The sequence below is a fragment of the Podarcis gaigeae genome (assembly GCF_964106915.1).
Source record: "Podarcis gaigeae genome assembly, chromosome: 18".
In the NCBI taxonomy this organism is placed as follows: domain Eukaryota; kingdom Metazoa; phylum Chordata; class Lepidosauria; order Squamata; family Lacertidae; genus Podarcis; species Podarcis gaigeae.
The window spans coordinates 10,175,550-10,190,156 of NC_139696.1; the positions used below are offsets into that span (position 1 = coordinate 10,175,550).

The 14,607-nt window shown below is 50.9% G+C and overlaps 1 protein-coding gene across 7 annotated transcripts in view; it reads right to left on the reverse strand.

The window, feature by feature from the left end:
* The window catches only part of CRTC1 (CREB regulated transcription coactivator 1), a 46,833-nt gene that overhangs the window by 3,133 nt on the left and 29,093 nt on the right, over positions 1-14,607 (reverse strand). For 2 of the 7 annotated variants that reach the window (XM_083720449.1, XM_083720448.1), the window contains exons 4-12: positions 14,294-14,355; positions 13,633-13,727; positions 13,176-13,261; positions 12,371-12,414; positions 10,885-11,105; positions 8,430-8,557; positions 7,533-7,790; positions 4,741-4,842; positions 53-139 (exon numbers count right to left, since the gene is read on the reverse strand). In XM_083720449.1, the coding sequence (XP_083576575.1) occupies positions 53-139; positions 4,741-4,842; positions 7,533-7,790; positions 8,430-8,557; positions 10,885-11,105; positions 12,371-12,414; positions 13,176-13,261; positions 13,633-13,727; positions 14,294-14,355 (1,083 nt within the window). The remainder of the gene's footprint in view (positions 1-52; positions 140-4,740; positions 4,843-7,532; positions 7,791-8,429; positions 8,558-10,884; positions 11,106-12,370; positions 12,415-13,175; positions 13,262-13,632; positions 13,728-14,293; positions 14,356-14,607) is intronic. The other 5 variants (XM_083720451.1, XM_083720450.1, XM_083720454.1 and 2 more) reach the window with 3 other exon arrangements.

Here is a 14,607-nt window from a genome sequence, read left to right on the forward strand (position 1 = left end):
CATTTGAACCTCCAGTCAAGGGGCGCTTGGGAGTCACAGAAAGCGCTCTCACCTGATGAGATAAAGCGTTTGCCTGCCTAGCCGTCATCTGCTGGTCGTAACAGGAATCCCCGAAGACGCTCCCCAGGATAGATGTTTGCTGCAAGAAAGAGGAGGAGGTGAATCAGTGCAGAGAAGAGCCCTTTGCTGAAATCCAGAGTGGGGGCAGCAGACAGTCTGCCAAGACTGCCCTTGAGGATGCTGAACTGAAGGCTGCGTGGTGAAATCCCCACCCCACCCCACTGGCTAACTACCAACCAGCCCCAGAATGATGAATTCAAGAACAGAGCTCTAGAGGAGGAGATGGGACTTGGGGGGGGGGGGCACAGTAACTTGGTTTCCGCCTTAGATGAGGGCTATGCCATTGCCACCACCATGCCAGAAACACACAGGCCGGAAAGGGGGAGAGGGGACAAAAGTGAATGGGTCGCGCATGGTTTGAAGAAGCATGTCTGCCCCAGAGGGTGGGAGAGGGGTGGAAAGGCTCTGATGGATGAGATAGTTTGCAAACTGTCCTGAGCAACATGACTGCATGCCAGTGGAGCAATGGGGAGGATAAGGGGCTGGGCTACCCAAAACAGCAGCGACTGAGATGCCCCCCTCCTCCTTTGGTTAGGAAGTTTGCTTGGAACGACAGCAAGGTTTTTATTCCTACTACCACTGTGCTTACGGCTCGTTGTATCCAACGCTCATCAGACGCTGATTAGATTCGCTTGGTTGTGGCCCAATAATATTTTTATTTGTACTCCTACGGCTGTTATTACTATTTCCATCCAATGCTAGTCATGCACAGATTAGATCAGCTTGGCAAAGCCTGATTGAGAAGCTCCCGAATGCTACAACTCCCCAAACTGCTTCAAAATGAAGAAGGCAAAGCAAAGCAAATCGTTCGAGTTCCTTTTACCTTGCCTTCTAGAGTCCCGGTCTCACAAGGTCTCTTACAAAGTAGAATCGTAGAATCCTAGAGTTGGAAGAGACCCCGAGGGCCATCGAGTCCAACCCCCTGCCAAGCAGGAAACCCCATCAGAGCACTCCTGACATATGGTTGTCAAGCCTCTGCTTAAAGACCTCCAAAGAAAGAGACTCCACCACACTCCTTGGCAGCAAATTCCACTGGCAAACAGCTCTTACTGTCAGGAAGTTCTTCCTAATGTTTAGGTGGAATCTTCTTTCTTGTAGTTTAGGAAAGACCTAAAGAGGCTTTTTTGCAAAAAAAAATCCAACCAAGTTGATTCTGCAAGCCTGGTCCTGCGCTTAAAAAACAGCCGAGATGGGCAGCAGCAAGCGAGCCTCCTCCCCCACTATCGACCTAATTTCAGGAATCGCTCTGCCCTAACCTTTCTCTGCTGGGCTATTATAATCCGACCATCTCCCCACCAGCGGGTCTATGAGAAACCACTCTCATTTTACAACTGTGCAGCAGTGCAAAGTGATACAGATGCATTTTTTTAATAAAAAAATTGCTCCCCTTGAGGATCCTTAACTGCACTGTTTTTAATAACTTTGCCAGCAGAGACCAGGGAGGTGGGGGGTGGAGGAGACATGATTAAACGAGAAGGGCTTTATTTCATCGCTTCAGCACTTTGGGATCCAAGACCTGGCCTCTTCCGCTGGCTGCGGAAGCCAAAGGCTCTCTCTGCAGAACTGAAGAGGGAGAGGGGCTTGCTAGCTTTCGTTAACTGAATGGCTGAGCGCTGCGGCAAGGAAGGCCAGGAATTCCCCTCAATGCCCACGAGGTCCAGCACCTTGTGTGAGGGAGAAAAATGTTTTCTCCGGCCACTTTCTCGTTTTGTATAGGCTTCTATCCCATCGCCTGTTGCTCGTCTTTTCTCAAAACTGAAAAAAGGACAAATGCACACACTGGAACCTTTCCTCATAAGGTTGGCTCACAGCTTTGTTCTTCCTGAATGAACCTGACCCCTGCAAACTGTGCTCCAAGACTTCTCGGCCTTCTGAATCGAGGCAGGCAGAGAGAGGGGGACGAGGCCACGTGGCTTGGCACCCTCCTTTCTGCAGATGCCCCCTAAACCTGGCAGGAAGGAAATGGCAGCAGCCCCCTGTCGCCACCACCTGGTGTTTGGTGGCAGCAAACAAGGGTTCTGTTTTGCTATGATGGCCAACAGCCGCTGGTGCTCTCTCCACCACATCAGCAGCAGGCAGCATTCAGAGGTAGAGTGTGCCTGAGCAGGGAGGCCCCACATAGCTAATGTGGCTAGGTCTACTCCTCCCCTCTGTAACAACCAAGGGCTGTAGCCAGAGTTCAGTCGTCCTCCGAGCAGACCTGGGGAAATCAAATGGGCATGACTCACTTGGGTATACTGTAGGTCGTGCTCAGAGGAAAACTTGCTTGGACACAACCCCGGTTTATTTACAAGGCTATCGAATCAAGTGGCCAGACCCGTACATTAAATTTAATGCAGGGATGGGGGAAAGGCGGTGGCCCTCCAAGGTACTGCTGGACCTCAACTCCCACCTCCCCTTGCTGTTGCCTATACGGGCAGGGGATGATGGGAACTGTAGTCCAGGAACTTCTGGAGGGCATAAGCTTGGCCTTCCCTGATTTTCTCCACACAGAAGTTGCACTGATGGCTTCAAGTTACAAGAAAGGAGGTTTGGACTCAACATCAGGAAGAACTTTGACAGGGAGAGCTGCTTGACAGTTCTTCTTGTTCTCCTTCCTTGGAGGTTTTTAAGCAGAGGTTGGATGGCCCTCTGTCACGGATGCTTTGGTTGCGATTCCTGCATTGTGGGGGTTGCACTAGATCGGTGTTTCCCAACCTTGGGCCTCCAGCTGTTTTTGGACTACAACTCCCATCATCCCTAGCTAGCAAGACCAGTGGTCAGGGATGATGGGAATTGTAGTCTGAAAACAGCTGGAGGCCCAAGGTTGGGAAACACTGCACTAGATGACCCTCAGGGTCCCTTCCAACTCTACAATGGAGGGCGTGAAAGGCTGGCCACCCCTGATTTTCCCACCAAGAAGCAGCAGCACCCAAGACTGCCTGAGGTCTTCCGCTCTGCGCTGCTTCACCCTTTTAAAACCCCTTTCTAACTGCTGCTGATTGTTTTAACTGCTCCCACGTTGTGGGATGAGAGCTGGGAACGAGCGGTGCTTTGCTTTCCCTGAATACGAAAGTACTAAAAGGTTTCATGTGCTCCGGCTGCCGTCAGCTGTGTGGGCAATTAACAGGACGCCTACGGCAGGTCTTTGCTGTGCGCTGACTTAGCCGACTTGTTCCAGGAGTGTTAGCAGGCCTCCAAACCCACTATTTGCCGTTTGGGTCTGTTTTATCTTCCAAGGTACCAGTGGGACAACAAAGTCTTTATACGCACACTTAAGTCCCACAATTTGATTCTTCTTTTGGTCTTTCAATACAATTTTTAACTAACCCTCTTCTCCCTATGGATTTCTGAAACTCACTTTTGGAACTCGGACTGTGTGTGATGGATTAAGAGCTCTGTGTTAAGGGCGGTAAGATTCTTTCCCGTCTTTTTGTTACTTGGCCTGTTATAAACCTAGCAAACATGCTTATATGGGGGGGGGGGGGGGGTTCTTTTAAAGAACCTGCGCTCTCCAGCCCAGCCACCACGGAGCAGCTGGGAGTTTTAATCCAAAACATCTGTATACATGTCTACTCAAAAGTAGGTCTCTGTGTGTTTAATGTAGGACAAAGCGCAGGAACTTCATGGCACTAATAATATTAATAATTATTATACAATATCGCTTCCAGTGACCACTGAGAAGCCGAGTAAGATTCGTACTTAGTGCAGAAAACAGTGATGGACGATACTGAAGAAAACCAGAAGCTGCACCTTGTACTCTGAAGTGTGTTGTTTACAACTTAACAGCAGAAAGTTTCCACCCTTCAACTCATGTCATTTCAAACCCATGTGTGTGCTTTAAGGGGGGGAAACCTCTTGGATTATCAAAACAGTCTGCATATTTAGAAAAACCTATGTGATAACTGAGGGACGCAGGTGGCGCTGTGGGTTAAAGCCTCAGCGCCTAGGACTTGCCGATCGAAAGGTCGGCGGTTCGAATCCCTGCGGCGGGGTGCGCTCCCGCTGCTCGGTCCCAGCGCCTGCCAACCTAGCAGTTCGAAAGCACCTCCAGGTGCAAGTAGATAAATAGGGACCGCTTACCAGCGGGAAGGTAAACGGCGTTTCCGTGTGCGGCTCTGGCTCGCCAGATGCAGCTTTGTCACGCTGGCCACGTGACCCGGAAGTGTCTCCGGACAGCGCTGGCCCCTGGCCTCTTAAGTGAGATGGGCACACAACCCCAGAGTCTGTCAAGACTGGCCCGTACGGGCACGGGTACCTTTACCTTTACCTTTATGTGATAACTGAAGCAGTATGAATCTACCAGCACTGTATAGGTTCAGGGCAAACCCTATTTTTATGCCTTATTTAAAGCACTCATCTAGACATAGCTGGAAGTGAGGGGTATTGTTTTTGTCTGTTACTATGTGTATTTGTGTTTTTTATCGTAAACCGCCCTGGGATCCTCAGACAAAGGGTGGTATAGAAATCCAATAAATAAAGATATCTATTTAAAAATTGGACAATGTGACATTAAGAGGGAGTGGGAAGAGAGAGAAAATAAGACGGACCCATTGAGAAGCATGGAAGCGGAAGGCCGGGGGGGGGGGGGGAGAGGGAGAGAGAGAGAACACACACACAGAGATGCAGTCAGTCCCTTACTTGAGGGGAGCTGCCAGGAGAGAAAGCTTGATTGGAGACAGGAGAGGTGGGAGACTGGTTGGCCGGGGAGCCAGCATTGTTGCGGTACTGCTGGAGTGAACCCTACAGAAGGACATAGAGTTAGAGAAAGAGAGAGAGAGAATAGGGTAGGGGGAAGGAGAGAAGGCAGATGAAATCACAGGGTTCTTTCATGGAGAGAAAGAGAGAGAGAGAGAAATGGGAGGGAAGAAAAGCCCTTGTATGAACACCCAGGGAGTCAGCTAGTACCGGTTAAACAATGCCCCGAGAGATCATGGACAGAAAAAAGTGGGGGGTACAATCATTTCTGGACTTCCTCTCCGGCTTCCTGGAGAGCAAGGTGCAGCCAGGAACCATACGCTGTATTCCAAATGCCTCTGCTCCTTAGAATGACAGGAAAGGCATTGAGGAGACACAGCTGGTTTTTTAAACATCCCTTTCCTAGTCAGGCTTCTCCCGAAGCTCCTGGAGGGAAAAGACCCACGTGGACGTAAGAAGAGCGCTGCCACTGAGTCAGGCCAAAAGCCCATCCAGCCCAGCCTCCTGTTCTCACCAGAAGCCACTGTGTCGGGTGGGGAGAGTTGCCATTGTGCTCAGGTCATGCTTGCTGGTTTCCCATGGGGGCATCTGGGTGGCCACTGTGAGTACAGGAAGCTGGGCTAAGTGGACCCCCCTTTGTCCTGATCCCGCAAGCCGGACCTGAGCACAAGGACACCTTCCCCTCCTGTAGTTTCTCCCAGCCACAGGTACTTCTATGCATTTACACTGAAATAAATATGCATACATTTATCTATGCAGGGCTTAATTTCACCGCCGCCCCCCATCTACTGAGCATCTAAGAGCAGCCTGTTGAATCAGGCCATTGGCCTGATCCTCAAACAGGGTCTGAGAACCAGGTCTCCCCTCCTGCGGTTTCCAGCAACAGGGATTCAGCAGCTTGGCTGCCTCCGACTGTGGAGGGGGAACACTGCTAGCACAGCTAGTAGCCATCAGTAAGTCCTCTCCTTCACGGATCCCGCTTAAGAGGTGTGGCTGGCACACTGCTTTTGCACCTGGCTCAGCTTACTCCGGAGAACACAGCGCCATCTTTCACTTTCTCACACCTGCATCTAGAATTGGGGAGATCTGTGCTCAGTGAACTCTCCACTCCTGTCTTGCAGCAAGTTGCTTCTCCCCCGCCTTGTCCAGGGGACGTAATAATAATAGTAGTAATAGTAATAACTACGACATTGCTGGGTGTGGATGCATGCACTGAAATCCCAGGAGAAAAAGGACAGGGTGTGTGTGCGATTTCGGACTTCCTGGGAACCTCAGTGTCAAACGTTAAACACACAGACCTCACTGGTGCAAAGGGTTGCTTGGAACAGTGTGTGAACCTAGGATCAGTGTGTGAACCATCTAGTCCAGCGTCCTGTTCTCACAGTGGCCAACCAGATGTCCCCAAGCGAAACCTGCAAGCAGGATCTGAGCACAAGAGCAACTCTCTCCTCCTCCTGTGGATTAGACCCCCCCAGGCCTGAGGGTCAGGGCTGGGGAGGGCCCCTAGCCAATTCAGAAGCAGGGTGTCAAGAAGTTGGCATCGTTTAGAAAGGCTGCAGAATTTTCTGGTCCCCTGCCTTTAAAGAAGAAAGAAAAGCCGCACATACACAAGCTCTGCTTTGTAACACTAAAAAGAGAGAACGCTTCCGTCAACTGCTCCAACGCGTGAAGAGGAGTTTGGGGAAGACAGAAAGGGGCAGAAGGGGAAGGCTGCAAGCTCAAGCCTTAGCAAATCTGCTCCTGCATCCTCTATGGTCAGTGGGAAGCTCAGGTGAGGCAGGTGAGACACCTCCATCCACTGAGGACCCTGAGGCTCGAAGCCAGGAACTAAACCCAGCCTTTGTCATTCACTGCACAGCGACTCCCAAAACCACCCCACCCTCCCAGATAGCATAACTGTAGGATGCCAGATCAGTGAGAGGGCCTGCTGTTGGCAGAGGCTGTGGTGGGAGGCTCAGTGGCGTAGCGTGGGGGGTGCAGGGGGGCCCGGCCGCACCAGGCGCAACATCTGGGGGTTAGGGTTAGGGGGCGCAAATCCACGGGTTAGGGGGCACAAATTTCTTGCCTTGCCCCGGGTGCTGACAACCCACGCTACGCCACTGGGGAGGCTCCCCAGGAGGAGCTGCCTTTGATCAAGCCAAAAGCCTGGGGTAGAGGGCACGACGGTTTCCTGTACATACTGATAATCCACTCGGGCTGATGTCCCGAGAAGCCAGCATGCCCATTTCCTTTTGCCAAGGCAAGGAAATATACAGGTGCTGGCAGCTCTCAAGGGCTGCCCAAAAGATGCCCTGAGCAGAATGACAGAGCGCACGGCCGGACTTGGGAGGCAGGCCTGTCCTCTGCCTTGAAGCTATTACCTAAAAGCCTGCTTAGGAACGCCCAGCACAGACCCCTTGGAATTGCAGTCCTTTCTCCTAACATGCACCCTTTGGAGAAATCTCTGTAGCGACTCATTTCCCAGAGGCCCCCGGGAGCAGGAGCAGTGACTGCCAAACTGGGTTTGGAAGCCATCTGCTTTGTCTACAGAGAAGCAGTTCAAGTTCTAAAGAGGTCAGACACCTGCGAGGTAGATGGCAGACCAACACCTCTGCAAAGGTGGTTGTGCACCAACTTCTCGCTGCATGACCCAGGAGATCTTGCAAGCCCTCAGAGTGCACACTCACCCAGACCTAGACCCACACCCCCCAGGGCTCCCTACCTTGACCGCCCAGCCCTTCCCCAGTCCAGCTTACCGAACTGATGTCTATCCCCATGGAGGTCTGGGTCTGGCTTCCTGGCGGAGACTGTGGGATTGTGGAAGGGACGGTGACGGAGAGCGGGGGCAGCTGCACCCCTCGCTGCAGGCCGGACGTCTGCATCAGGGAGGCATTGGGCGGGAGAGCGCTGGCGACCTGGGTCTGCTGTTGCTGCTGCTGCTGGGCGCTCGTCTGGGTAAAGAAGGGGTAGGGCGGGAGCTGCTGCTCCAGGGAGAGGGCGTCCATTGCCACGGCCTGGGGAGGGGGACAGGGCAGGAGAGGGCAGTGAGGAACAGCCTCCCCTGAGTCACAGGACAGGCAGGGAGGCCAGGGCGCTCTCCTTCAGATGACCCAGTCCGAGAGCAGGGATCCCTACTAGTGGTCTGTGGAAACAGCCAGCACCTGGCAGAAATAGGTGATGCTCAAACGTATGTGTGCTTATATGTTTCAAATGTTCCAAAGTGCCCAGAGGTCTCTTAATAAGCTTTGAGAATCTTAATCTCAGGGCCATGGGCTGGAATCCCACGTTGGGCAAAAGATTCCTGCATTGCAGGGGGTTGGTCTAGATGATTCTCGGGTTTCTTCCCATTCTATAATTCAATGATTCTAAGGCTAGAATATCAAGGGCTGAGATATGAGACGGCCAATGGTGGTGCACTGGTTGGAGTGTTGGACTGGGACCTGGGAGACCAGGGTTCAAATCCCCACTCAGCCACAAAGTTTGCTGGCACCAGTAACTCTGAACAACATCAAATCTTTTCTGCCACCCCTCTTCAGCGCCAGCCTTTCTGTCAAAACTAGCACTGGATTATAGAAACCCCAGACCCAAGCCTCGTCCGCCTACCCCACAGCATGCTCCCAGTAAAAGCGACCCCCATCGCATCCCTTGCGTACCTGAGTGATTGGCGACAGAGGCGAGAGCGTGGGGGAGACCTGCTGGGGCTGGTTTCTCCTGGAGTCTGCGTTCAGCGAAAGGGGTGGCTGTCGGTGCTGCTGGGAAGAGGCCTGCGTCGTCGTCATCCCTGCGGCAAACGGAGGGAAACGTCAGCACAAGGGCTCCCGCGGGGGTCTTCCCATCACTCGTTCCCCTGCCAAAGGGTAGTTCTGGCAAGGCTAACCCTGAACACGCTTATTTCTCCACCACATCTCCAACATAGATTGGATTTCATATGTGGTGGAGGTGTGAGGAAATTAAGAAATTTTGGACAGTAGTACATGAAGAACTAAAGAAGATGTTGAAAATATCAAGAACACAGAAACCAGAGACATATCTCCATGGACTGAAAGATGAAGAGATATCACAGGGGTGGGGGGAGAATTTTTCTATATGCAAGTACAGCTGCTAGAATAGTGATTGCTGCTAGGTGAAAGTCACAAACTATACCCACAAATGAGGAATGGATTTGTAAACCAAATGAACACGCTTCAAAATACACAATCTGGACTCCCTCGGAAGGCGGTGGTCTCTCTGTTATTGGAGGTTTGGGTGGCCATCCGTCAGGGGTTCTTCAGCTGCATTGCAGAAAGTTGGGCTGGATGACCCTTGGTGGTCCCTTCCAGCTCCTAACATTCTACGATTCTATGGGCTCTGTATAAGGCAGCTTCTTCAGAATTGCCTATGGTGAAAGATATTCTAGGACTTAAACTCCCATCACCCTTGTCCACCGTCCACGTCAACTGGGGCGGAGTCCAACGACTTCTAGAGGGCAGCAGGTTCCTCCAGGCCTGGTCTGCAATGACCGGCAGCAACTCTACGATCTCTCTCCACCCGCATGGGCTGCGAACTATTACCATTCTCAGCTGTCCTGGCAACCTAATAAACTCAACTTCCAAACAAGATGACCCCCTGGGCAGCGGGAGAGGGGCTAAGTCAGGTTACAACTGAGGCTGCAGCTTCATTTCCATTCTGCTGCATGCTGAACGTGCCAGGTGTAGACAGGGCATCCTACGCATTCTGAGATGATCTACAGGGTTTCCATCCTATGTTATACTCCATTATATCCTACCATCCTGGAACTTGCATGCATTAGTGGCTCCCAGTACGTTTCCGAGCACAATTCAAAGTGTTGGTGCTGACCTTGAAAGCCCTAAATGGCCTCGGTCCAGTATACCTGAAGGAGCGTCTTCACCCCCTTTGTTCTGCCCGGACACTGAGGTCCAGCGCCGAGGGCCTTCTGGCAGTTCCCTCCCTGCGAGAAGCAAAGCTACAGGGAACCAGTCAGAGGGACTTCTCGGAAGTGGCGCCCGCCCTGTGGAACGCCCTCCCATCAGATGTCAAGGAAATAAAGAACTATCTGACTTTTAGAAGACACCTGAAGGCAGTCCTGTTTAGGGAAATTTTTAGTGTTTGAAGTTTTATTCAGTTTTTAGTCCTCTATTGGGAGCCGCCCCTACTGACTGGGGAGACCCAGCCAGATGGGTGGATGGAGTATAAATATTATTGTTGTTGTTATTATTATTATTATTATTATTATTATTATTATTGGTGGTGGTGGTTTTGGAAGGACTAGCAAACTCCTCCAATAGCTGATTGGTTGAAGGGCCTTTCCTATCTTGAAGTATGAAAAAGCTACTTTTGCCAAGAGATTTGGGCTCCCTCTTCAGAGCTGTTTACATGATATGCACGCCATGTGGGCTTTGCCAGTCTTCTCCCCTTTCCCTCACTACTTCTCTCCTTTTCTTCTTTTTCTTTTAAATTCTTGGTTTCGACGACATGTGCATGATCTATATTGTTGTTCTGTTATTTTTCTGTTGTGAACCTCCCTGGGATCTTTGGATTAAGGGTGGTATATAAATGTAATAAACAAATCAACATAACCACCCTCTTTCTAAGGAGCTCGGGGGCTCTCTTCCCTCTACCCCAAAAGTTTGGGTTTCGTAGGTTTGCCGTGACAAGGGAGAAAGAAACTGAACTTTTAAACAGCGATTTGCAAAATGGGTATAAGAGGCACAGCCAAAAAGGGGGCTGAAAGTTGTCTTAGAAAAATTAAACCACCGCATTTTGGAGGTATCCAATGCTCTGCTACCCTCAGAAGAAGCAGGCTCTGCCCAACATCATCCCAGGGGGTTGGACTAGATGACCCTCTAGGTCCCTTCCAACTCTATGATTCTGTGGGCCTCCACCTGCTAACTGCTACTCCCCATCGCCTCATACGCTTGGCTTTCTGTAAAATGGAATTACTTCACAAAGACAGGGTTTGGTTTTCAGACCTCCCTCCACCCAGAACGACAAACTAGACAAAGGAGGTTTGCAACAGTGAACAGTGAGCTTAGACAGGAAGTGGCACTGCAGGACAGGAAGTGAAGTCACACTGTCATTCTGGGCAGCTGCAGCCGCAGCACCCCTTACCCTGATTGGCTGTGCTGATGCCCATATGCGTCAAGTTGGCCGCAAGGTTCCCGGTGCTGTTGGAGCTGCTGAGGGACGGGAAAGGGGATTCTTCTGGGTCCAGCGGCGTCGGGAGAGGAGAGGGGAAGTGGATGTTCGTCAGGTCCGGCAGGGAGCCACCCGTGTTGTGAGTGGCGGGGATAAGTGTGGTAGTGTTTTCCTGGTCAGCTGACGGAAAGATGCTGTGCTCAAGAAGAAACCAGGAAAGGGGGGGGGGGGGAGAAAACTGAACCTTTTGACAGACAAAAATACCCCAAGACCACATAGTTATCTTAGTTCAAGCACCGTGCCACACCACAGTTAGGCTTTCCCATGATGTCTCAACTAAGCCTTGCCTCCCATTGTTCTTGGGACTCCCCAGTGAGTTGCAACTACAGTGGTACCTCTGGATATGCACACCTCCGGTTGCGTATCCTTCAGGATGCGAACATGGGAAACCCGGAAGTATTTTTTCAGGTTTCACCATGCACGCATGCGCAGAAGTGCTCTACCACGCCGCGCGCATGTTCAGAAGCGGTCCCTCCAGTTGCGGAAACCTCGGGATCCGACCGGAGCTCCGGAACAGATCCTGTCCACAACTGGTGGTACCACTGTACCTATTTCCTAGAGTTGCTAAAGCAATGACACTGTACTTTCTTTGTTGTCAGTTACATAGGAGATACAATAGCCATCTTCCAAAATCTAAAGGGCTGTCACATGGAAGACGAAGCCAGCTTGTTTTCTCCTGCTCTGGAGGGTAGGGACCCAACCAATGGCTTCAAGTTACAAGAAAGAGGAGATTCCAATTAAACCAGGAGTCAGCAACCTTTTTCAGCCGTGGGCCGTCCCTCAGACCTTGTGGGGGGCCGGATCATATTTTTTGGGGGAAATGAACGAATTCCTGGGCCCCACAAATAACCCAGAGATGTATTTTAAATAAAAGCACGCATTCTACTCATGTAAAAACACACGGATTCCTGGACCGTCCATGGGCCGGATTTAGAAGGCGATTGGGCCGCATCCTGCCCATGGGCCTTAGGTTGCCTACCCCTGAATTAAACATTAGAAAGAGCTTTCTGAGGGACAGTGGGACAGACTCTCTTGGAAAGTGGCGGACTCTCCTTCCTTGGAGGTTTTTAAGCAGAGGTTGGATGGTCTTCCATCCGGGATGCTTTAGCTGAGATTTCTGCCTTGCAGGGGGTTAGGCTAGATGACCCTTGGGTTCCCTTCCAACGATTCGACATGACTCTTCCCAGCACACCCAGAGGAAGGGACAACAGACGACGGGGAAGGATCCAACCAAGTTATACTCACAGCAGACCCCTCTGAACTTAATTCAGCCTAGGATGTACACCAATTATGGTGGGTCTGCTCAGAGTATGACCAACGGGGGATATTTGTTTCTACAAAAAGCCAGCCAAAATGTCCTGCAAATGCAGAAACCAAACAACCCGACTCTTTCACGTACTTGATTCCTGGAACCTCACAGGATTTAGGCCTTGAGGATCCGGTCTGAAAGAGAGAGAGAGAGAGAAAGAGAGAGAGAGAGAGAAACGGAGTCATTCCTCTTCTGCAACATTTATATAGGCTGCAGAATCTAATCATGAGCTGTCAGGACGCCTTGTTTTCAAGAGAGCTCTGGCTTATAAGCCAAAAGGTATCGCCGCCCTGAACGCTCTTAATTACAGTATTTTTCGCTCTATAGGACGCACCCGACCATAGGACCCACCTTGTTTTAGAGGGGAAGAACAAGAAGAAAAAAATTCTCCCCCTCTCTGCCCCTTCCATTTCTCCTCCCGCTTCACTGAAGGGGTGCCAAGTAGCTATCCCTCTCTGCACAGCGCCCCTTCAGCGAAGCGGCAGGAGAAACAGAGCCCCTTCTATTTCTCCTCCCGCTTCGCTGAAGGGGCACTGCGCAGAGAGGGAAAGCTGTGCAACGCCTCTCCAGCGAAGCAAAGCTAGGAGAGTGAGAGGGATCGGTGCGCACCAACCCCTCTCACTCTCCAGGTTTCAGCAAAAGCAACGTGAAGCCTCTGGAGCGCGGAGGGAGCGCCCCCTCTGCGCTTCGGAGGCTTCGCGTTGCTATCGCTGAAGCCAAGGAGCCTGCATTCGCTCCACACACATTTCCCCTTAATTTTTGGAAGGGAAAAGGTGCGTCTTATAGAGCAAAGAATACGGTAAGCCTTAGAAGCAAACCCAACTTTCCCCAGGGGTTGGAACAAGTTTACGCAGCTGCGCAGCATGTCACACGGGGGCAGAATCAGCGCCTTTACCTTCTTAGCTTCCCACCCTTGCTTCGAGAGGTTCTTCTCTGTATCTGTTCTGTCTTCCTCCATGCCTGGGACGGCCAACAGTAAGACTACAAGAAATCAATTTAAAGTGTGGGGGGGGATCTCATTAAGGATCAGCAAAAGGTGCCCTGAAAACGAGACTCCATTGGACCCAAGCGGGTAAAACTTAAAACTAAACTGCATTTTTTTAAAAAACAAGTCTATGGTTATTTGTTGCTTTCCCTTGTTCTTCCTTTTTCCTAAAAAAGGGTCCTTTGTGTGTACTGACCTGACTTTTCGATATGTATATTTTTAGGACCAAGCTTATTTCTGTGGTTGTAAGTTGCATTGTGTAATTTGTGGATTTTTGATTTTTTTTTTTGAAGTTTCAGACTATTCATTAAAAGCCCTTTCCGCCTCCCTCCCATGTTCAAAGACAAAAGAGATTTATATACTTCACCTCTTTTTTGCTGCATGTCCTGTGACCCAGCTAAGAAAGTCTCCGCCTGGGTGGGAGTCATCGTACTCTGGTGCAGGGCAGAATCTGAATTGGTCCTGGGTGAGAAAGGGCAGACAAAAACTATCAGAGCTGGAAAGCGGCCAAGCTCCCACCCGGTTTTGAAAAGGAATGCGGGAAATCACAAGCTGGACGTCTGTCTGGATTTTGGCTAAATGTTAGAGGAAACTTGCTAATGAAAGGAGTTGTTCGACAACAGGACAGAGCTTGCCTTGTGGGCTCTCTGTGGTTGGAGATATATAAGGAGCAGCTGGGCAGAAATTGGATGAAGGGAGCTCAGAGCAGGATCTTGCAACGCCAGCATCCCTAACTGGCGTTTTCTGAACACCAGTTGCTGGAACCCACCAGAGGAGAGAGTGTGAACTTGAGCTCAGGTCCTGCTTGTGGTCTTCCCACTGGGGCCTGTGGTTGAGGATGCTGGACTCAATGGGCCAGTGGCCTGATCCTGCAGGCTCCCCGCCTGCAGTTCTCTCTCCCCGCCTGCCCACCCCTGTCCCGACAAAGAATTGCAGTTTTTAAAGCAGGACCGTGCTAGACAAGAGGAGGATTAACGGGACATTTTGCAAACGGAATACCCCGAGTTCAAAAATCAGAACTTACGTACCTCCTCCAGCTTGTGTCTGAAGGAGGCGACAGATAGACGGTACCATACGGACAGCTGTCCACGTGAGTCGGGCAGTCAAGGAAGAAGGGAAGGTATCCAGAGCTTCTTGGGAAAGTTTCAGCAATAAAAGTTTTAAGTGTTCGACAGGCCTTGTTGGGCGTCATATATTTACACACAGACACCACATGGTGTTTGGTCAGCACAGGGCAAGAGGAAATGCCTACTTCACCAAGACCCCAGTTTAGCAAAGAAACCCACTGCACTTAATGGGGAAGAGCTACAAAACGGTGTTCGGACGGTGTTTGCTTTCTGTT